Source organism: Manis javanica, chromosome 5, assembly GCF_040802235.1.
Source record: "Manis javanica isolate MJ-LG chromosome 5, MJ_LKY, whole genome shotgun sequence".
Classification (NCBI taxonomy): Eukaryota; Metazoa; Chordata; class Mammalia; order Pholidota; family Manidae; genus Manis; species Manis javanica.
The window spans coordinates 16,929,339-16,952,920 of NC_133160.1; the positions used below are offsets into that span (position 1 = coordinate 16,929,339).

Sequence of the window (23,582 nt, forward strand, 5' to 3'; positions counted from 1 at the left end):
GGGTTTCAGTTATGGGAGATGAAGATAATTCTAGAAGTCTGCTGTAAACCTGTGCATATAGTTAGCACTACTGTACACCTAAAAGTAGTTAAGATGGTTTAAATTTTATGGTTTTTACCACAATAAAAACTGGAGTGTCATCTTATTAAATGCTGAGTTGATTTTTCTCTTTTATTAATGAAATTATTTTTAGAGATTTCTTAATATTTAAGACATCCTTGTGATCTTGGTATAAACCACAGCTTCATCTATGACATGATGAAGAGCTAATTTATTTAATATGTAGAGAACTCTTAAAATTCCATAGAAAAATGGACAAAAAATAATTACAAAATGTCAGTGACATGTGAAAATGTTCTTAGCCATGCCTATAAAGAAATGAAAATTAAAACAATAATGACCAGTTTTTATGTACTGAATTAGCAAAGGCTAGAAATAGTAATAATACGCAGTGATAGTGAGGGCATTCTCATTCTGATGGTGAGTGTGAAAAATCAGTACCATCTACTGGAGTGCAATTTTATATTTTACTAACTGTATTTTACTACTTGTAAGAAATTCAGAATTTCAGAAATCCTCAAGTGCACAAAAATATATGCAGATACAGTCATTTATCTACTGTCTGTAATAGTTAAAAAAATAGAGAAATACTACTGTCTAACAGCTAGATTGGTTACATAAATTATGATGCACCATAAATTAGAACATCATTTATAACTGAGATTAACTGTAGATTCCAACAGAGAAAGATATTAAAGCTACATTGTTGTGGAAGAAAAGGGAGGAGCCGAACAGAGTGTAAAAATACAACTCCCCCCCTTTTTTTTTTTAAGGAACCTATACCTAGAAAACATATCTGAAATAATGGACAGTAGCTCATCAACAATGGCTATCCCTTAGGTGAACAGGGAGGATTCACTTTTTTTTGTTATTTCTGAGAGGTAAATTTCTACACAGAGCATAATTTGGAGTAGAAAGTAAAAAAAATAAATACCAACAAAAACCTGTATTACTAACAAGTTTGTTTTTTTTTTAAGCCAAGGCTACCTTATATCACATCACCAACTTTTAAAAATGTTTCATGAATGCTTTTGAAAGACTATGAAGTTGATTAGCATATGCAACATTGTATCTGTATCTGTCAAATTAGCCTCATTATAGCAGCCTCATTCTTTACATCCTTTTTGTTGTTGACTTGATCTTTCAAAAGCCTGTAGTAGTATATTCAAATCTTTCCCTGTGGTAATGTTTCTGTAACTCTGTCAGTTTCTCCCATTATTCTTGTTTTTAACAGTAAATTGTGCCTTGTACATCCAGGAGGGCTAAGTCCAGACTACCATAACGCTTGGGAAGAGTCTGAGAGTCACCTTTCTACACATTTGAATTCTTCTGTTGAATTCTTATTGTCCTCCCACTTCCTTCCTCAGAATTTTTTTTTAAGTTCCTAATTTATCTGTAATTTAAAGCTAAGCCCTTTAAGGATTTGATCTACAAACACTTCCATATATATTATATATATTTCAATCTCCACATGTATATTTTGCAGTGTGAAGTTTAGTGATTATTAGCTGCAGCTTTGCTAATTTAGTGAATCAAGCAATTCCCAATTCCCAAAGATAGATTTTTTTAAGTTATATACTTTTGTTCTTATTTCCTCATTTTAAAAACATATGCTTTTTTTAAAAAAAATGTATGTTTTTTAAAAAAGCTTTAAAAAAAAAAGTCCATTTACAAGACAGAAAATTTCTAGACAGGGTATAGAAAGGATTGTACAAAGAAACAATGAACATGCTGTTGTCATCTGGCCCTTCCCTGTGAAGCTTTTTGGCAGCACAGAACCTTACATTTATATCAGCTCACGTCACTCAGGGCTTGACTTAAGAACCAGTGTGTTTCCACGTGGTAATGAATCCCGCATTGGTCAGATGTGGTCCGTGAGTGTACTCTTGGTAACTGGAGCTTTACTCTTTAAGCACCACTTTCACTGGATACCCTTTTTAAACATATGACAGATAAACCCAAACTTACCAAGTGTTGCTAGAAATAGCCTCAATGTGAGCATCTAGGTGGTGAGTACATGGATGTTTACTCTAAAATTCTTTCAACTTTGTTGTATGCTTGAAAATTTTCCAAATACACGCTGTTGGGGCTGGGAGGAGATCACTTTGGAAAGTCATGCAACCCTTATTCCAGCAGTACTGTGGTTGCTCAGAGAGCTCCGTGCGGACCCTGGAGCCAGAGTGCCTGAGTTCATATCTGGCTTCTGCTGCCTCCTAGCTGGGTGCCCTTCAGGCAGTTACTGTATTTCTCTGAGCCTGTCTTTCTTGTCAATAAAACGGGATGAGGGTGGTTCCTCCTCTTGGCTGTGAGGATGTGTATAACGCACTCCCTACAGTAGTAAACTTGGTAAACGCTGGCAGTTGCTGACACCCCCCACCACTGCCGTTTTTTAATTGCCTTCAGTGTTCAGAGAATGGTTAGCAGGGTTAGTCTCCTGGATCATTTATTTAAATGACAGTTTAGGGCTACTTTGAGACTTAATTTTGAATGACATTGGGACTATTTCCCAAAACCATATCTATCTTCAGGTTGTCCACTTCTCAGTCTTAGTAAATAAAATGCCAGGAACATTAACTTCCTCAGTGAAGCCTCGGCCCCATCGTAAATAGCAGTTAGGGCCTCCGGTCCCAGGTGTCTGTGCCGGGTAGGTGGGATCCTGTCCTTCCCTGCGCCTGAAGCTCCCTGGCTGCGCAGCTCTGGGAGCACGTAGCCCCTCATTTGTGTGAGTGCTGCTTTCAGCCTGCAGGTCTGTTTCTCTTCCCCTCTCCTCTCGAGCCTTATGCTCCCAGCCACTGCCGTTCACCTTTACCCAGGACAGAGGTAGGTAGGGCCAAGGTAAGTCAGCACGGATCACACATATGGGGCATTACCTCTACTGGAACCTTATAAGTGAGACCAGTGACCCTCATCTATGGAACTGAGTGCCTCTACCTTGCTTGGGTTTAAAGTCCTTTCAGTGGGTTTTTTTATAGTCACAGTTTTGTGCAACCATCACTATCTGCTTTTAGAATATTTTCCATCTAATTTTATAACATTTTCATCAGGGCAGAAAGAAACTTTGTACCCATTTGCTGTCATTCCCTATCCTCCCCTCTCTGCAGCCCTTGGCAACCACTGATCTGCTTTCTGTCTATGGCGTTAGCTATTCTGGGCATTTCATACAAATGCAGTCATATAGTATGTGACCTCTTGTGTCTACCTTCTTGTGGTTAGTATGATGTTTCCATGTTGAGGTGTGTATCAGTACTTCCTTTCTTTCCATAGTTGAACAATACCTTACCATGGATGTACCAGATTTTGTTTATTCATTCATCTGTTGATGGACATTGAAGTTGTTTCTACTTTTTGGCTGTTATTTTAACAATGCTATGAATAGTTCTGTACAGGCTTTTGTGTGGACATATTTTCACTACTTTTATGTATATACCTAGGAGTGGAATTACTAAATCTTATGGTAACTGTATTTAACAGTTCCAAGGAACTGCCAAACTGTTTTCCAAAGGGGCTGCCCCATTTTACATTCCCACCAGCAATGTAGGAGGGCTCTAATTTCTCCACATCATCACCTACCTGTATGTGTTTTTATCTGTCACTGTGATTATAGCCACCCTGTTGGGCATGAAGTGGTGTCTCATTGTGGCTTTGATTTGCATTTCCCTAATGACTACTGATGTTGAGCACTTTTGTATATTTTCTTTGGAGAAATGTCTGTTCAAATACTTTACCTGTTTCTAAATTGGGTTATTTGTCTTTTTTTGTTGTTGTTGTTATTGAGCTGTAAGAATTATATCTTCTGGATGCAAGCCCCTTACCAGATACAGATTTGCAAATATTTTTTCCCATTCTGTGGCTTTTCTTCTTCACTATCTTGATGGTGACCTTTGAAGCTTTACATTTTTATGAAGTCCAACTTCTGTGTTCCTTTTAATGTCACTTGCTCTTGGAGATACCCTGAAGTCTTCAATGACTTATCTGAAAATCTGAATTGCTGTCTGGATACGTAACTATATCACTCTTAGTCTTCCTGATTTGGAATCGTAAAACACTCGATTTAAAATGTTTGCCAAAAATATATAGCAAACCTTAGAAATGTTGATATTCGTTGATCTGGTAAACCCATTTCTGTGCACTTAGCCTCAGGAAATAATTTGACAGAAGAAATACATCTTATATACCCAGGAGGTCATTTCACTGTCACCTATGAGAGTTGGATACTGAAAGCCTGTTCAGTAGCAGAGGAGGAGTTCAGTCCATAGTGAGACATTATTAGGCAGCTATTAACTATTATAACTATAAAGCTTATTTAATGAAAATGTTTATGATACAATGTTCAGTGGAAAAAAATGAAACACAAGTGTGTACCCATTATGATTAAAAATACATATAAAATATTTGGGCAGGATGGAAAGGTATACAAAATTATAGGTAATTTTACTTTATTAAATTTCACTTAATATTGGTATTTTTATCTTTACAATAAAAAATTAAGTAAAAATATGTGCTTGAGATTTCAGATTGGTAGGGGAAATCATGACAAGCGGTTTGATCTGGGTGTATGTTTATCCTTAAACCACCCCAATTATTTTTAATAGTAATTATTTTTTATCATCATAATAATCAGGATTAGACTTACAAACAGGAAAATAGTTCGCTGTGTTAATTTACTAAGAATTTGAATAAAGACATTTTAATTTTAATTTTTATATCCAAATACTGATGGTAACATGATTTTAATATTAGCATTACTATTATTTTAGTCATTATCCATATTACAATTTGCTAAAAGAAAGGTAATGATGATTGTGGTGATACTGTGTTAACAGGGATCAAAAAGAAATACTTTTCTCGTGGCATCTCATGAAAGAATTATAGTTGTTATTATTTTACATGTAAGCAAATCAGTCACCCCAGCCTTTGAAATAAATTTTAAATGGATCAAAGATTTAAGAGGTTTTTTCAAAGCAAAACAAAAGGAACAAAACAGCAGTAGACTCATAGACACTGAAAAGAGACCAAAGGGAGGGGGAAGGTCATAAAGGGGCATAGTAATTTGCATTCACAATATAAGTTGATCACAGGGACTGTTATTAATGACACTTTAATAATAAAAAAATGATTTAAGAGGGTTTTTAAAGGAACAATAAAGACACAAAAAGAAATTTAAAAAGTAAGTACAGTACAAGGTCACATGTAGTGCACACACCCAAGGTGAAGCCACACTTTGTGTCCCTGCACCCAGAGAGAATGCACAGCTTCCCGGGCCACAAACCTGGTGTGTAGGTTCCCTGACCCTCTGCCTTTTGGCTTCACCTGGGTGACAGTGGGCTGGGGACATCCTGTAACTGTGAGGTGGCCTCTTCCCTGTGATAGGCAGCAGGCGGCCACAGAGAGGCCGGGTTCCTTGGCAGCCAGCTCCCCGCCCCCCGCCCCCTAGTTCACACAAGTGCCGCTGACTTGGCCCCTGGGCCTGGCTTGGGAGAGGCGGAGGCGTCGTCTTGTTCTCATATGTGGGAAGGCTATGAAAAGAGAAGCCCTTGCTGGCCCAAACATTTAAACAAGAATTACACTAGGAACTTTTGTTCTTACTCTGACATGGTCAGAATTAATCTGGAGGTCCAAAAGAGGATTATTTTGTTGTTGTTTTTTAATCTGAGTTACTTAATGTAAGGATACAGAAGGAAATACAAAACACAAGCCTATCAAATGGTACTGGAAGGTCCCCAGGCTACCCCTCAGGGCACTGTTCCATTTGTGTCTTGGGGTACTCCCGACTCAAACCTCACATAGGAGCTGTTGTTGAGCTTCTGGTGAAAGGGCCCAGTGACAGAAGGCAAACCGTGGAGTGGGTCTGGTATCTCAGAAGTACACAGACGGAGCTTAAGAGACCTTGCTCATTTTTTTCTTCCTCCTCCTCAGGCTTAATAGGGACAACTTGGTTTCTGCAAACAACTGAAAAAGCTGCCGTTGGAAACTGTTTCTTTGGCCATCATGGAGTGGCTGGAACGTGGACAGTGAGGCCCTCGACGGGACACGCCTCCTCTCACCCCCGATCACGGTCACCACCATGGCCAGCAAGCGGAAATCCACCACCCCGTGCATGATCCCCGTGAAGACCATTGTCCTGCAGGGTGCTGGTGTGGAGGCCCTGCCTGCTGAGGCCCTGCCTGAAGGACTCCAGCAGGATCCGTCCCCAGAAGCACCTGCCCCTAGTAGCGAGGTGGCCCCCAGCTCTGGCAGTGCTGACGGCACCACACTGGCCAACGGGCACCGGAGTACTTTGGATGGCTACTCATACTCCTGTAAATACTGTGATTTCAAATCCCAGGACATAATTCAGTTTGTGGGACACATAAGCGCAGAGCACACAGACTTCAATAAGGACCCAACTTTTGTTTGCAGTGAATGCAGTTTTCTGGCAAAAACTCCTGAGGGGCTTTCTCTGCACAATGCCAAATGCCACTCGGGGGAAGCCAGCTTTGTGTGGAATGTGGCCAAGCCAGACAATCATGTAGTCGTGGAGCAGAGTGTCCCTGAGAGCACCAGCACTCCTGACCTATTGGGCGAGCCCAGCACCGAAGGGACAGATGGACAGGCCGAAATCATCATTACCAAAACTCCAATCATGAAGATAATGAAAGGCAAAGCTGAAGCCAAAAAAATCCATACACTCAAGGAGAACATCCCCAGTCAGCCCACTGGTGAGGCCTTACCAAACCCATCAGCTGGCGAATCAGAGGCGAGGGTGGGGGACCACTCCTCTGTCAACGGGGCCGTCCCAGCCAGCCAGGCATCCACCAGCTCCGCCAAAGCCCCGCATGCGGCCAACGGGCCGCTGATGGGAACCGTGCCAGTTCTGCCGGCTGGCATTGCACAGTTCCTCCCCCTCCAGCAGCCGCCCCCACTGCACGCCCAACACCATGCCCACCAGCCACTGCCCACATCCAAGTCCCTCCCCAGAGTGATGATCCCCCTGAGCAGCATCCCCACCTACAGTGCAGCCATGGACTCCAACAGCTTTCTGAAGAGCTCCTTCCACAAGTTCCCCTACCCAACCAAGGCCGAGCTCTGCTATCTGACCGTGGTCACCAAGTACCCAGAAGAACAGCTCAAGATCTGGTTCACAGCCCAAAGGCTGAAGCAGGGTATCAGCTGGTCCCCTGAGGAGATCGAGGATGCCCGGAAGAAGATGTTCAATACAGTCATTCAGTCTGCACCCCAGCCCACAATCACTGTTCTGAATACCCCCCTGGTGGCCAGTGCTGGTAACGTCCAGCATCTCATCCAGGCTGCTCTACCAGGTCATGTTGTGGGGCAGCCAGAAGGCACAGCAGGGGGACTCCTGGTCACTCAGCCACTGATGGCCAATGGGTTGCAGGCACCAAGCTCATCTCTCCCCCTGGCTGTTACGTCCGTCCCCAAGCAGTCAAATGTCACGCCCATTAACACTGTGTGTTCAAATACCACGTCAGCTGTGAAGGTGGTCAATGCTGCCCAGTCGCTCCTTACCGCGTGCCCCAGCATAACTTCCCAAGCCTTCCTCGATGCCAGCATCTACAAAAATAAGAAATCGCATGAACAGCTGTCAGCCCTGAAAGGAAGCTTCTGCCGGAACCAGTTCCCAGGGCAGAGTGAAGTGGAGCATCTAACCAAAGTGACCGGCCTCAGTACCAGAGAGGTGCGGAAATGGTTCAGCGACCGGAGGTACCACTGCCGCAACCTGAAGGGCTCCAGGGCCATGATGCCTGGGGAGCAGAGCTCCATCATCCTTGACTCTGTACCAGAGATGCCCTTCTCCCTGTCGTCTAAGGCCCCTGAGGTGCCCTGTGTCCCCACAGCGGCTCCCCTGGCCATCCACCCTTCCGCCAGGCGACAGTCCTGGCACCAGACCCCTGACTTCACACCAACCAAATACAAGGAGCGAGCCCCGGAGCAGCTCAGAGCCCTGGAGAGCAGTTTTGCACAAAACCCCCTCCCTCTCGATGAGGAGCTGGACCGCTTGAGGACTGAAACCAAAATGACCCGGAGAGAGATTGACAGCTGGTTCGCAGAGAGACGGAAAAAGCTGAATGCCGAGGGGACCAGGAAGGCCGATGGGAGTGCCTCCCTTGAGGAGGAGGAGGCTGCTGGGGACGAGGGCAGGGAGGAGGATTTGGCTGGTGACAATGACTCCCTGGAAGTGGCCGGCAGCTGCGCCTCTGGGGTACGCAAAGTCAGCCCCATCAAAATCAACCTCAAGAATCTAAGGGTCACTGAAGGCAATGGCAAGAGTGATCTTCCAGGGCTGGGCGCCTGTGAGCTGGAGGATGATGCTTTGAACAAGCTGGCCGAGCAGCCCCCAGGCCGAGCAAGCTACAAAAAGACGGCCCAGCAGCGGCACTTGCTGCGGCTGCTCTTTGTGCAGACGCAGTGGCCGAGCAACCAGGACTATGACTCAATCAGGGCCCAGACGGGCCTGCCGCGGCCCGAGGTGGTGCGCTGGTTTGGCGACAGCAGGTACGCCCTGAAGAATGGCCAGCTCAAGTGGTACGAAGACTACAAGAGGGGTAACTTCCCCCCGGGGCTGCTGCTCATACCCCCTGGCAACCGCGAGCTGCTGCAGGACTATTTCATGGTCCACAAGATGCTGTATGAGGAGGACCTGCAGGGCCTCTGCGACAAGACCGGGATGAGCGCCCAGCAGGTCAAGCAGTGGTTTGCTGGGAAAATGGGTGAGGAGACCCGCGCCGTGGCAGACACAGTCAGTGAGGACCCAGGCCCTGGCGACCCTGCGGCAGTTCACAGAGGGATGGGTGACACCTATTCAGAGATGTCTGAAAACAGTGAGTCGTGGGAGCCCGGTGCCCCTGAGGCCAGCTCAGAGCCCTTAGACACACCGAGTCCCCTGTCTGGACTTCAGCTGGGTAAGGAGTCCACGGGACCTGGGGCCATCCTCTGGGGGCAGGCGAGGGCTCACTCATGGGTGGGGGCTGTCACTGTTTCTAAGGCTGCCTGGCAGTGGGACTAAATTGCCTGGCTACTTCAGGAGCAACTGGCAGTAGAGGCCACTAGAGATTAAATGATAAAGGGTTGAGAATTGTTTTTGTTTCATTTTTTTTGTAACCTGAGCAGGGGAAGGGTCATAGTGAACCTACAAGGGTCCAAGCTTTTCTAGCCATTTCTTAGCAGGAGAATAGGTCCCAACATCATCTGAGGAGGGCAGAACCACAACCCCTGAGCAGGAGAGCAATAGGACCTTTGAGGAAATCCAACTCAGATTGGTGAACAAATGGAAAAAGAGCCTTTAATTGTCCTTAGATACATGAAATGCTTTTTTTTAATTATGAAAATCCTGTCTTTGAATTTTTATTTTTCTTCCTGATATAAAAGTGAATAGAAAGTCATTTTTCCTCTTAGACACATGTGGAATCAAAAGCTTGAATTTTGTTCCTCAGTTTCTCTGGATCATGATATTAGTACTTGAAAGAAAACTTGAGATTATTTTACTGAAGATGGCTTTGAAGCTGTAACGGGCCGTGCTCCTGGGTGTTGATTTCCTAGGGTCTTGATCCCTGAGCTCCGGCCTCTCTCCTCCCTCCCACCCTTACGGATTGGACTCCTCCTTAGAGGCCTCATTGCAGGAGGGCAAGGAGCTGTGGCACTTAGCTCTTCACAGGAGGCTGTGGAAACTGAGGAAGTATCTGGATCCTCAGATTTTCTGCTTTGTACACCTTTAGAAGTTGGTTCCAAGACCTGGTATTTCTGGACTTACCCTGTTTTCCTCCAGGCCCCGATGAGTCAGTGAGGTCCTCACAGGGAGCCCCTGGGCCGCGGGAACAGGTTTGGCTTCACAGGGCTGGTGGCCTGGGGCATCTCCTCCAGCCCTGGGTGGGCCTGCTCCCCCTGGGGGGAGGGCCCTTTGGATTGGGCTATGTCAGTAAGATGGCATCGATTGCTGGGAACATAAACGCACTAATTTCTTTTTTATTAAAGTCTTACCAAAGTATACTCTTGGATAGCTGGGAGTAGGGTGGGATTTACACAACATTGTGAATGTACTAAGTGCCACTTAATTGTGTGCTTAAACCTGGTTAAAATGGTAGGTTTTGTGAATATTTTACTACAGGCTAAGAAAAGCTAACCTGGAGCTGGGTTGAATGGGTTTGAGTTCTAAGCATTGGCTCCCCTCAGCTATTAAATCCCATGCAAAGTGAAGTGTCATGTCCCTGCTGGGACAGAGCAGGAGTGGCCGGGGACCGTCTTGCCATGTGGCCTCATCCTCTCCTATGTGAGGCGGTGACCCTGGTATGGCAAGGGCTTGTGTGTTCATATGCAGTTGGTTTTTCTGGCTTTCTCAGCAGCCTCAACACAAGGGCCACGTCTGCAGGCATCAGAGATGACGAAGTCTTGGGACAGCCCCACTGACTTTGACATTAGGGCTGGAAGTCACAGATGAAGTGAGGACAGCAGGGGATACATAGAAATCAGCCCCAGCTGCTCTTATTATTATCACAGTGCGTTATGCACAGACAGGAGAGAGAGGGCAGGCTGAGGCAGAGTGCAGAGGGCTTCCAGAGGGCCCAGGCTGAGGCGAGTAAAGGATTAGTGGGCCTAGAAAGCTGTGCTGCAGCCCCTGGGCCTGGGTGGGCGGCGGTTGCAAGGACAGTCAGGAGGTCTTGCTGGCTGTAGCCCGCAGCCCCCCCACCACCACACTGCCCATTCTTCCCCACACGCTCTCAGGCTGGGCAGTGGGGGGTGGCAGTCAGGAAGACATTGCTCATGGGATTGAGAGGCTCCCAAAAGCAGTGCTGCTGCCTGGCATGGCAAGATCCTGTCTGCCTGAGGCCATACAAGTGGCGGCTGACATGGCAGTGACAGGCCTGTGTTTTCTCCTCAGAAACAGACTGAATTTGAACCGATTTCTGTGAAGGACTGGCCAGTCTAAGATCCCACCTGCCGCATGGAAGGCCCAGCCCGACTCTGCAACCACACCCCGTTCCATGGCCAGGTGCTGGGCGTGCCCGGGAGCTTCCAGAGGCCTCGCACACAGCCCAGAGCCCGCCCCTCCAGCGCGCAAGCACAGGCCAGAGTTTGCGCCAGTTCTTCCTTCCACTGTGTAGGACCTTCCCTTGCCTTCCGTTGGATAAAGTAGTTCAGATTTCATATTCATAGACACGGAATCAAGTTTTTAACATATAAATCCGCCTATACACTTTTAATAAAACTTCAAATTATTAACACTTTCATTACATAGAAGCCTTGGTTAGCAAACCAAAGCATCGTGTTTCACATCATCTCTGGAAATGCCCTGTGTCTGTTCCCTGGAGAGCGCTGGGGCCATGTGCCCCTCACCTCCACGGCTGGACACTTAGAACCACATCTGGACCCTCTGTAGCCCTTCGCATTCCTCAAGGAAGGCAGAGTGTTTGAAGACATCTCTGCTACGTTACATGGTGACCAGCAAAGTTACATGCCAGGCTTGCCTTGGCTTCTGGGATAATCAGTGCAGAACCCGCTCTTACCCACAGTTTAAGAAATAGATTGGTTGTGTGATTAGTGTTTGAGGCTTACCATTCTCTTAAGTTGTTACAGCAATTCTGCTTTCTCACAGGAACTTGAATCATGGACCATAATTTTGCAGTTATCAGATCAACTAAAGAAACTTTTGTTGTTAAGGCTTATGTACTGACCAATGTGCTCACATTTTTTAAAAAAGCTAGACATGTTTAGAATAAGAGGAAAATTGAAAGAAGAATTGGGTGGGGGGAATGAAAGTGAAAGTGCTTAGCACGGCCTGTAGCTCCGCCTCATGGTTTCGGAGCCTTGTCTCAGCACTCGCTTCAGTGCCACCTGTGTCTTGGGAAGGACGGCCGCACTTGTCTGGGAGTGCGAGTGAGGGCGTATGGGACTCAGGACATGAGGGCTCTCACCTGGGGTGGACCTGCCTGTGGGCGCTCCGGGCAGAACACCACCCAGGGTACTCCTGGCATGCTGGACCTCACTGGATAGGTCTTTGTGAGGATGTCTTTCAGGTTCTATATTTATATCCCCAAACTTGGCAGCAAGATCTCTGTCTACTTTAGCTTGACCTTCACATCCATTTTTTTTTTTTTTTGACTGAGAAGACCACAGGAAAAGGTGCCTTTGAAACATTGGGAAGCTGGCTTACAAAGCTCTACTAACAGCGAATCCCCATTTCCTTGCGACTGACTCCTCTGAAAGCAGCCGGGTGCAGCGGGCCAGGCACAGGGGCCCCTGCAGTTCTGCTCACCTCCTAGAAACCACTGCTTCCCAAAGCACTGGTCCCTGGCTGGGTGAGCAGCACTGAAGGGCACCAGGGAGAGGGCAGGGGCGCACTGGTCCCTGGCTGGGTGAGCAGCACTGAAGGGCACCAGGGAGAGGGCAGGGGCGCACTGGTCCCTGGCTGGGTGAGCAGCACTGAAGGGCACCAGGGAGAGGGCAGGGGCGCACTGGTCCCTGGCTGGGTGAGCAGCACTGAAGGGCACCAGGGAGAGGGCAGGGGCTTTGGGCAAGAAATACCGGGGGTGGGTTAGGCACTGTCCTCCCCCACCCCACCCAGGAGCTGAACAGGACAGGCACCTGGTGTTGTGGTTCTGAGGATGATGACGGTGGCGGCACCTTCTGCCTTCCAGGAGAGAGTTTGCTTGGAACCAAAAGCCCTGGACCCATTCTTCTTTGAAAGAGTCTCCTGCTCTCCCTGTCCCAATAGGAACCTCCTCTTGTCTCAAATAGGTGACTTGTGAGTACCTGGCAAGTTTTGCCCCCTGTTGTTGTGTCCTTTCCATTTTGGGTGTAAAGCAATTTAGCCCCAAAGGCCTCTTTGCAGAATTGCCAAGAATGGCAAATGTTACCATCCTTCAGAGAACAGATACCTGGAATTTCCCCTTTCATGTTTATGTATGTGCAGATTAATTTATATATAAATGTGTGTACAGTCCAAATATTCATTTGATACTTTACTCATGGAAGGTACATCTGACACGTACGCTCAAGGAACGTGGGGGCTCGTGGGTGTCGGGGAACATAATGTAGCCTGTGTTTCAGGGAATGCTGGGACATGGCGCAGAGTGAAGTCACCTCCATGCTCCTGAGACGCCATCCTGCCAGCACCACTCCCAGAGCCCTGTGTGCACTGGCCCAAGGTGGTGTCTTTAGAGGGGACTTTTTTTATTGTTTTATTTGTATTCACATTTCATTTAGAGCCCAAACAGCAAAGCAGAAAAAATTATTACATGGTGGATGAGTTCATGCAGACACAGAAGTGACCCAGCCAGCTTGTCTTTAGAAGGTGGGAGGGTGCTGTCACCTGGGCATGTTGTCTTCACAGATGCTGGCCCTGCCCTAAGCCAGGGTCACACTGCAGATGGTGAGGCTGCCCAGGTAAGGAGCTCACTTGACAGACCCACTCCTTCCTGTGCTCTTGGACCCACATGAATAGTGAGGTCAGGGACTTGAGCTTGAATCAGATGAATCAAAGGTGATGGTGAGAGACACAGTTGCATCATCATGCAGGTGCCCAGAGCTTTGGGTGCAGAACTGTGAACACAGCCGACTGGGTGCCTGATGCCCACACCAGCCTGGCAACATGCGGAGGACACAAATGGCAGGAGGTGGTCTGGGGCTGTAGGTGGTGGGCTGGGGTTAGTCACTCCTGAAGAAAAAGCCTCTTTTATAAGGTGGCTAATCCTTTGCCTCTTCTCTGTGTGCACTTGGACTTGTCAGAGGGAGTGGAACATTGCAGTGTTTTTGTTGCCTATGTCTGTACATGTTTGATTTATTATATTTTTTACATGGGTTGTAGATCCAGTTTTAACAGGTGAAACCATACGACCACCTGATAAAGGCAATCTGGGTTTATGATACATGTATTTTGCATACTTTGATTACTTACATTATTCTTGACTATTAAGGAGCTTTTTGGTTTTGGAGGAAGGCTCTCATGTTTGAGAACCTCAGGTTCCTGAAATAGGATTCCCTGGATGGATGACTGGCCGGCACTCAGGGGTTTGGTGGCAGTGTGACCCAGAGCTCCTTTTGTGGCTGAGTGACCGACCGGCAGCTGTTGAGGTGGACCAAAGTGCCTCCACCCGAGGCCCCGGCGCTCTGCTCTCTGGCAGTGGGAGCTGAGTGGAGTGCTGGCTGGGACCCTGTAGCTGGGGTCTGATGGCCGTGGGATGCTGTCCCACTAGGAAGTTTCAGCATGTTCTCCAGGCTGCGATGTGGCTCTCATGGGTTTGACCCAGTGACAGGTCCTGGGTCACCTCCCTCTCCCCTCGGGCTCTGGGACATCAGTGCCAGGCTGCCTTCCGTGGACGGCAGGTCCCCACCTTTCTGGCTGCGGGCTCGTGTTTCTCTGCACACTCTCCCCCGTGGCTCCCTGCTCATGCTGCCCTGTCTTGGGCCTTAGAGCCTCTTGTCTTCCTGTTCTCTTCTCAGACCAAAATCCTTGGATTGGAGCAGCTTTGTCAGTTCAAATATCACAGGCCAAGTAATGGGCTCAAGTGACAGCCCACTTTGCAGGAGAGGAGAGCCAGCCAAGGAAATCTTAAATAAAACCAGACCTGGAGTTTGGGCTTTCCCTAAAGTCCCCCCCTAACTCAATTTTCTTGCTCAGATTTTACTTGGGGCAGGTTTTGGGTTTGACCCACCTTTTGTATTAAGTTTAAATTTTCATGCATCCCATTGATTTGCAAGGCTCACCTGTGTGCTGGAGAAGAAAAATCCTCCAGACACGTAAAAGTGCACATGGCCAGCTCATCTAGGCCAAAACCAGTAGCTTGCTGGGGCTGGATACAGAATAACAGGGCTCAGTTCCCCTCACTCCAACCCAGACCCCCTTTTCAGGGTCTCCTGAATCAGCGTCCCTCCCAGCCTTTCCTCCCAGACTGAGAGGGACCGGGTCCATGTGGCTGGGGCACAGCTGCCTTCAGAACAATTCCAACACCTAGAATGCGGGGAGTGAGGGGCCTGAGCCTTCTCCAGAACAGTCCCTCCCCAAGCTTCAGTTTGAGGTCCCAGCCGTGCTGATTTCCTGGGCCCATTTTCAATGGCTGAGCTGTGCCACACGGGGCTGGGAGGCTGTACATGACCTCTCACAGAGGGAGGGGTTTTGATTTCCACCAAGTGGCAGGGTGGACGCAATGATCGTGGATGCTCCTGGCTTGCTACCCAGACCAGCAGGGATTCCAGACAGAGCCCACAGGCCTTGGTTTGGATCTAGTGTTCCGAGCGCTGGACCACACTAGGGAGGGGCGGGGAGGCTGGCCCCAGTTCTCTCTGGGCTGACCCAGGATCTGCATGTGGCTCTGCCGTGAAAGGAGCACAGGCAGGAATTTAGCTGTAGAGGATCGAGAGCCGTTTTTTGGTTCTTTTAGTCCTGTGCTCACTTGTCAAGACTGGCTGTCCTATCTGCGTGCAGTTCTGGCCTCTCCTTTGAATGGGGTCCCAGACTGGAGACATGGTGGCCTGGACCCAGCAGGCGTCAGCCATTCTCTGTCCCAAGGTCTGGGATGGTCTAGGTGGGCCTGGTCACATACGGACAAGGACAGGGGGAAGCCCCTGGGCCTGGATTCCTAATGATCTCATCTTGTGACTTTGCAGGACTGCAGGGCTTCACAAAGAATGTGTGGTTACTGCTGTGTGTCGCCAGCAGCCCTCAGAACCTGGCTTGTCCTCTGCTTAGGCCTGAGGCTGAGGGTGAGCACAGCGAGCAGGCCATTCTGGTGGGGCCTGAGGTTGTCTTCCGGCTATTGAGTGTCTTTCCTGCTGTCCACCTGGGGCACGTGGCAAGCCAGGGGACCTGAGAGGAGTCTGAGGCTTTACCTGCCTCTAGTCCCTCTTCCTTCAGGAGACTGGCTCTGCCGCGTGCATGTGCGCACAGGAGCACTTGAGTGGGCTATTGAATAGCTTTTGTTGGCTAATGCTTTATAACTTGTTCCTTTCCATGATAAGTTGATGGTTTGAAAGTACTCAACTGTAGCTAGAGTTGAAGGTGAACTGCTGGGATGAAGTCTGTTCAGAGTTGCTGAATATAGAAAGCTCCAAGAGTCAGACCCAGAGCAAACACCCTGTGAGAGGCTGAGAATCCCCTCGCGGCTCCTGGTGGTCTGTGATTTGTGTGCAGAGAGCAAGATTGTCACCCCTGGGTCCTGACCATACATACAGCTGTCTCATTCTTGCAGTTTGCTTGAAATGGGAGAGCCCGAGGGTGACAGGAGTGGGACAACTAGCGCCTGCCCCTCAGCAGGGATCCAGCATGGGAACTGGGGGCCGCCCAGTGAGACCAGCAGCCACTTTGCTCAGTGGGCCAGACTGTGCCATAATTATTGCATGGAGAGAACATGCCAACCTTCCCCACTCCCCTGCCAGCCATTGTTCGCTGTAAGTTTTCTGAGCAGTCTTTGTGGGGGTTGGGAAGGTTGCCAAGGGCTGGCAGGTTCCTTCCTGCAGGTCCCGATTCCTGGTTTCCTACCGCACGCTCCATTCTGGTCTGCAGCCCAAGCCCTTTGTTCCCCAGCAGCTGTCCAGCAGTTTGCTTTCGGTGCTTTTCCTGCCTCTCATGGCTGAGCAAGTGATCATCTTGGTGCTAAGGTAGTTGCCCTGTTCGTTTGTCCAGAGGCAAATTGTAACTTCGCAAAACTGTGAGAGAGCGTCCCCCTCTGTGATGGTGGCTGAGTGTGAGAGACCAAGCCGGGAGGGAGGCATTCTCTTCAGTTAGGCCTGGGTGGAATGGGAGTTCTTCACCCCAGGTAAAGGGGGGTAACCCAGATAGTGTTTTCGACAGAAAGATGGGAACTTGCCTTTGGGCTGTGGCTCTGCCAGAGTGGAAGGAGCCGGCTGCCCTTGGTGGGCTGGGCCTCCAGGCCTCACAAGGTCCCCTGTGGGGATGCTGCTATTTCTAAGATGCAAATTGCACATTTCCTAGACTTTATATCTGTGGATTTGGATATGGGAGGGGAACGACAAACTGCTTATACAATTTGAAATGGGCCGAAATGGTACTCCACATTGTTTTGCTTGTTCCTAAATAAAAACGTAAATATGTATCATATCACATCTGCTGATTGTGTTGTGGAGGGGTCAAAAAGAAAGCTAGAGAAACTTCCCATCTGATGTACGCCGTGGGCGAGATCTACCTCACTTGTGGCTGGCCGGGCAGGGCAGGCCCCCATGGCCCACTTCAGGGAAGCCCCACCTCACCTGCCCCCGCACTCCTGGGCCTCTGGAATGGCTCCTACCTGAAAGAACTATGATGTTTCTGACATGGTTGAATAAACGAAGGCAAACCAAGTGGAACGTGGAGTCATCAGCTATGTCATGAGTGCACTGCCAGAGTGTTGACGTGCTTCCCATGAGAAGACTGCCGCTAAGCAGGGCTTGTCATTTGCTAAGAAGGAGGGGCTGGTGGATGTGCATGAGGACCGGGGGCCTTGAAGGAATAGGATTAAAAGCCCAACTTCTAAAGTCACAGTGGTTTAATCTTGTTGGGGTGACCCAGAGGGCCTATGGCAGGAGGAAAAAGAGACCCCTGGGATAAAACCCTCTGGGCAGAGACATACCAAGGCAGGTCAAGGATTCTAGTCACAGGTGGACACCAGGGCCTAGTCCTGTCTTGGCCCTTCTGGAGGCCAATGTAAGTCTTACGGAAGCAGCTTTGTGTTGAATCTGAAAAGCAAGTCTTTGGGATCTAGAACAACCTGGCATGGATCCCCAAAGCCCATCAGATGACCTCCATGGTGGGTGTGGGTGCAGGCAGAAGTTGGGACACAACTGGATGGAGTTGCCTGTAGTGGCAAGGGGTCGCTGTGGGCCTCTTTGGGGCAGCTGCAGTGACCTCCAGGCAGGGAACAGAACCCCAGACTCCTGGGCATGAGCCCCCTGGGGATTATCAGGGGAAGACCCAGTGAGGAGGCTTCTCAGGCAAAGACAGGGCTTGATCTGTTTGAAATGCAGAGGCATGACCCTATTTTGTTCCCTGAGTTAGTTTGGTAGGATAACCTGATACTATATATATATATATTTTTTTATCTCAACAGAACTGAAATGAGATGATGAGCTCCAATTGAAAGATAAGTGAGTTTCTAGCCCCAGGTGCAGGAGATTCGGGCGGTACCTGGTCAGGAGGGAGGCCCTGCAGACCACAGTTGGTCACAGATCCTCAGTGAACTCAAGTGAGATCAGAAACAGCTCATGCCTTCTCCCCACAGGGCAGCCTTTAGAGCAGGGGGTTCCTGACCGAGTCCTGTGACGGGGCTGCAGAAAGCCTGCAACCTTGTAGGCAGCACCGTGCATGGGTCCACCAGGTGAAAGAGAACGCCTGCAACTTTGAGCTGTCTACTTGCCCCTTGTCAGCCAGCCGGCCGGCAGCACTTCCTGATGACAGGATGGCGTGCAAGAGGGACAGTCCACCTCTCCCTGCCTTTGCCCTGGTGCTTAGACTTCCTCTCTCTGGCTTGTGCTTTCCTCTCCCAAACCCAGTGCGTCTCAATCTTGGCCACTCATTCAGATCACCTGGGGTACGGAAGGTGGTGCCAGCCCAAGGTGTCACACTGCGGGGACATGGCCTGCATGCATAGTAAGAGGCAAGCAGCTACCCACTGTAGGCCAAGAGTCTCCCTTGGCCCCCATATGGGGGCCTCCTGGGTCCACCAATAATTGGCTTCTGGAGGAATTCTGAGGTGAAACTTCTGTGAATTTGCTTAACCAAGGGCTGTCACATTTTCTACTAGGAAAAAGGATCAAGAAGTTTGCAGTAAAAGGCGCAGGCTGCGTGGCAGGAGAGCCCCAGGGGTAGGTGTGCCAGGGGTCTTCGAACCTTAGGACCGCAGGGCGGGTCCTCCCGTCAGGCTCCGGAAAGACACTTGGTACAGTAAATGGAGGTATGTCTTGAATACCAACTAGCCAAGGGTATCATAGGACACAGATGGTCCCTAACCAGATGGCAAACACAGATCGTCTTCCTGATTGGAAAAGTGCTCTCTCCTGGCCTCGAGTTCAGAGGATAAACGTGGGTCAAAAAAGCCCCAATTCCACTTGTGTCTGGGAGGAAGGACCATTCTGCTCTGAGTAGGACTGTGACCCTCCAGGAAGAAAATCAAGGTGCCAGCAGGAACCTGAGCAGTGGCACTGACTGGCTGTTTTACCTAGTTCAGTGGACGACAGGAGATACTTTGAACTGTGATCCCAGTTCTCCAGATGGGCTGTGCTCAGCGGAATCTATCTGAACCAGGACTGGCTCTAAATCTGTGAACCTGGGAAATGTATGACTTTGATCTGACCTGTCATACAGTAAAGGGATGCTCTGAACCTACAACTTCAAATCTGCCTTGGGCTTGTCTTTAAAAAACTCTTCCTTAAGCCACCCTGTTCTGGTGTGTGCACCATCACACCACAGGGGCAAACTGACTTTAAGAACCAAGTGGTTACACTTACCTGTTGTCTCTTCAGTAACAGATCTTCTCAGGCTCCCTTTTTATGCCTGTCCCCACCCAACGTAGCACATCATTTTTGATCCCAATTAGCAAGGACCGCCATGAAACAGAGCCTCAGGAAGGCAAGGGCAGGGACTTTTCAACCATGTTCTGGGCAGAGATTTTGGGTACAAGCTTCAGAGACAACCAGAGGTACCCAGCAGCCTCCATCTGAATGCTCCATTTTTTCAAAACGTTTCTTTGAAACTGAGACTGGTTGCTTCCTGCTCACCGCCAAAGCTGTCTGGCCATGGTTACCTGGGCTTGCTCCCAGGCAGGCTACTCTCGAAGCAGGGCCCTTGGCAGACAGGCTGCAGAAGATATCTGCTTGACTGGGGAGTTAACAGAAACTTCCTGCCTGCTTCTACTGCTGAATAACCACCAGGCAGTTGCTTGCCCCTGGTTAACAAGTCCTCGGACAACAGGCTTTCCTGAGCCCCCAAAAGAATACACAAATTAAAGGAAAAAGGACATGAAGATGGTTTATTTGGCAGTCAGATCTTCAGAGGGCAGCAGAACTAGCAAAGGGCTAACCCTGAGCCCAGATGTGGGCAGTGGGCTTGTGTGTGCTCCTGGGCCCGGCCCCAGCCTCCGGCCAGAGGCGGGGCTGCCTGTCCAACCTTTCCATCTCCTTTCTTGGATCTTTCTACCAGCTAGACACAGCCATCCATGCAGCAGCTTCACTGCTCGCCTGTCCCCCCACCTACCCACAAGCCAGACAATGCCTTAATCCAACTTTTGTTCCTAAAGGACAGAGTAATAAGAAGTCTTTTGCCTTTAAAAAAAGAAAACAAAAACCCAGCCCCATGGAACCCACCTCACCAGAATAGGCTTTGCTTCTCTTCCCATCCCCACCCCGTTCCTGACAGTGCTGAACAGCCCACGTGGCCGATGACACCTGCCGCTCCCCGTCCGAGGCTCTGTGCTGAGGTGTCCCTCCAAGAGTGAGGAGCCAATGTCTTAGTTATGACACCACTGAGAACAAAAAAATATGATTTTTTAAGTCCCTTTCAGAAGGAAAGCTTTTCCAGTAAAATTTAAAATTTTTGTTAGTATTTAAATTGTAAACCAAATGTTGGAAACCATATATAGACATATTTGCTATGGACAAGTTAAGACTGAGAGGTCGTACTTTCAAATACAATTTCAGAATTAGTTTAAATGAATACATTTTCTCAAATTATATAATTTCCTTCAGTTTACGATCCATGATAGGGAAAGTTTCATATAATGTTAAATAACATCTACTCTAAAAGTAAGCTTTAGAAAACAATCACTATTAGGGAATAGTAACAAGGCTTTAACGGCTCAGTGGTTTTAAGGGTATATAAATATAAAAATCTTGAAAAGGTAACACTGTTAGTTGAGCTGTAAAATCCATAAAAATAACAGTTCTGCCACAGTGCACAGATAAGTTGGTTCATTTTGCTTCCCCATCCCACCAAGCAGCTTTCAGGTTAGAAGTAGAAGACAATAGAAAATCATACATCCTACATGAAATAATGAAGATAGTGAGAAATACTGTGCAAAAAATAAACTTTAAAATTCCATACTCCAACATAATGTATGTCCATTAGGACTTTCAATTGATTTAATTAATACTTAAGATCGTCTCAGAGAGTGCCCTCTTGCAGTGTTGTCTGGCACGCTCAGATCCCAGGGCTTTTGCTGCAGAAGGGACAGTGGTCTTCAGTTGGAAACAGGGCTCACAGCTGGCCTGCTGGAGGGTACCTTGTTGGAAGGAGGCTCTCAAACGTGCTGAGGGAGGCCCAGCTCGGCCTTACTCCTCCATTCCTGCCACACCCGTGCCAATCACGGTCATCTGACAAAGGCCTTAGGTTTAATTTTGCTGTAGACCTGCCACATCTCAGTGGCTTCTACATAAATGAGGCACGTCGTCACTGACAATGTAAGAGGAACTGCCATACACCACGTCTCATGTGCTCACAAATTCACCCCCCACCCACCCACTCCAGGGAACAGGTCCTCCAGTCGGCTCCGGGCAGCAGGTGAGGGGTACAGCCTGTGACGGCTGGCATATCCAACTCTGGGCCCATGGCCCACACTGCTGTGACTCTGGGATACGTTGCCACTGTCCCTGCTCCAGATGGTACTCTGCAAGGCACCCCTACACGGCCCGCAACAGAGCAGGCTGCACAGTAGTGCTATTTGTAATGTGGTCCCCTGTATCTTTCAGGCTGGGCTGTACTCCCAGTCGTGGGCAATGTGCCCTTGTGCTGTGTCGACTTCCTTGGGCAGGCAGAGCCCCTCTCCAGGCAGGCCCCGTGCTCTTCCACCCAGGCTGCAGGGACATCTACCCTCTCAGCCTGCCCAACTGCAGTTCTGAAGCTCCAGGACAATGTAAACTTGGTTTGTTCCCTACCCTGGCCAGGTTGCTGCTCCTCCACTCTCAGCAATGTCAGCGGCTCTTCAGAGCCTCCTGTGCTGGCCAGCTGAGCAGCCTCCCTCCAAGGGGCTGTAGCCATGGTCCTGGCCCCACAGATGGAAGGATCCACCTCCAGAAGTAAGGGCCAGATGTGTGTGCTTAACTCGAGACATAGTACAGTTTTGCCTCCACCCAGAGCTGGAGTGTGGAGGCGTAGAACAGTAAGACGTCTCATTAATGGCTTGGTTTGGGTCTAGCATCCACTGCTGGAATCCCAGGCTCCAGGCTGTTAGGCCAGGAAGGCTGCTGGCAGGCCGCTTCCAAAGAGCCCAGCTCACAGCGCGCCATGAGACTGCCGCAGCTGCTGCTCTCCACGAGGCTGGGGCACAACTAGGGGCGGTTGTCTCCGTTGACCCGAGTCCTCCTTGGGGCCCTGGACAGAAGGGAGGAGTGTCCTACCGGCAGTGGGACCCTGCAGCCCAAAGCCAGAAACATGACTGACGCTTCTTCCCGGGAAAGAGAGGGACCAACGGGGTACGAGCTACTCCTTCCCAGCTCTCCACACCCCCTCTTCCAAGCTGCACACTGGCCACCTACCTTCCATCCCCCTCACCTTCGTTCCCGACTATCAAAATGGTCTGCCAGATGCTCCTGGGAGATGCGGAAGTCCTCAAATGGCTGCTGGTAGCGAGCTTCAAAGGAGCCTTCCCGGGCCCGGCCGTGAAACAGCTGGCCCGAAGCATCTAGGCCACGCTCCCGCAGGGACGCACCACCGAAGGGGCTGAGGTCGCCGTTCTCCTGCTTCCACAAAGGCAAGTGCACAGAGGTCGGCACCTCCCCTGGGCCTCGTAAGCTGCCCTGGCGCGCTTACACCCCGCGCAGCTACCTTGGCAGGGAAAATGTCTATCTTGACGAGCAGGGAGGCCAGCTCCAGGTCCTCACTGTAGTTGTTCTTCAAAGGCACAGCTCTGTATCCTAGGAGGGGGTAGCCTGGCCCTCAGCCCAGGAGACAGCCGGCCAAGACCCTCCCTGCCGCCCCGCGCCAGATCACGGCACCGTCTCCAGGCAGGGTCCTCACCTGTCTTCAGGCCTTTCACTGGGAAAGTAGCCTGAGCCAGGAAGTTCTGGTCACTAAACATGTCTTCCTCATATACCACAAAGCGCAGGAAGGCGAATTCCGGGTTACTGATCTGGAAGTGGAAGGACTTGGCCGGCCACACGGGGTTCAGTCCATTGTCCACTGTGAAAGCCACGGCAAAAGGCCTCAGGCCACCACCAGGAGGGGTCAGGGCCACAGGGCGGATGGACCTTCAGGGCCCCTGGAAGGGCAAGGGCGGGTAGGGAGACTCACCCACAAACTCTGTCTTCTGCTTGGCACTGTCATACTCTGCTCCAGCCACCTCAAGCTCCACGAAAGGACACACAATGCCCCGGCCATTCTTTGGCAGATGCCGGGCCCCCAGCACCTGCAGGCAGGCAAAGATGAGCCTGAGACTGTCCTTGCTGCCCCCACCAAGTCCCCACCTGCAATAGAGGCAGTGCGCCCTCTGCTGGGCCGTGAGGACACTCAGGGCCCTAAAGGCAGGGACTGTCAAACAAAATCCATTTGAAGAAAGCTTTAGCCTCAACTTCCATGTGAATTTCTACAATCTACTTTGCCTTCAATCCAT

At 49.3% G+C, this 23,582-nt stretch overlaps 2 protein-coding genes across 20 annotated transcripts in view; one reads left to right on the plus strand and one right to left on the minus strand.

Annotated features, from left to right (window-relative positions):
- The window catches only part of ZHX3 (zinc fingers and homeoboxes 3), a 137,893-nt gene extending 120,786 nt beyond the window's left edge, over window positions 1-17,107 (plus strand). For 12 of the 13 annotated variants that reach the window (XM_073236602.1, XM_073236606.1, XM_037012837.2 and 9 more), the window contains 2 exons: window positions 5,977-8,960; window positions 10,934-17,107. In XM_073236602.1, coding sequence (XP_073092703.1) covers window positions 6,125-8,960; window positions 10,934-10,944 — 2,847 coding nt within the window. In that variant the 5' untranslated portion in view covers window positions 5,977-6,124 and the 3' untranslated portion in view covers window positions 10,945-17,107. The remainder of the gene's footprint in view (window positions 1-5,976; window positions 8,961-10,933) is intronic. The other variant, XM_037012847.2, reaches the window with a different exon arrangement.
- Window positions 17,108-19,994: 2,887 nt separating this feature from the next.
- The window catches only part of PLCG1 (phospholipase C gamma 1), a 35,238-nt gene continuing 31,650 nt past the window's right edge, over window positions 19,995-23,582 (minus strand). For 2 of the 7 annotated variants that reach the window (XM_073236598.1, XM_073236601.1), the window contains 5 exons: window positions 23,264-23,378; window positions 22,991-23,152; window positions 22,799-22,887; window positions 22,526-22,713; window positions 19,995-20,501 (listed from right to left, as the gene is read on the minus strand). In XM_073236598.1, coding sequence (XP_073092699.1) covers window positions 20,345-20,501; window positions 22,526-22,713; window positions 22,799-22,887; window positions 22,991-23,152; window positions 23,264-23,378 — 711 coding nt within the window. In that variant the 3' untranslated portion in view covers window positions 19,995-20,344. Of the gene's footprint in view, window positions 20,502-21,045; window positions 22,385-22,525; window positions 22,714-22,798; window positions 22,888-22,990; window positions 23,153-23,263; window positions 23,379-23,582 lie in introns of those variants that run through there. The other 5 variants (XR_012131335.1, XM_073236599.1, XM_017676421.3 and 2 more) reach the window with 5 other exon arrangements.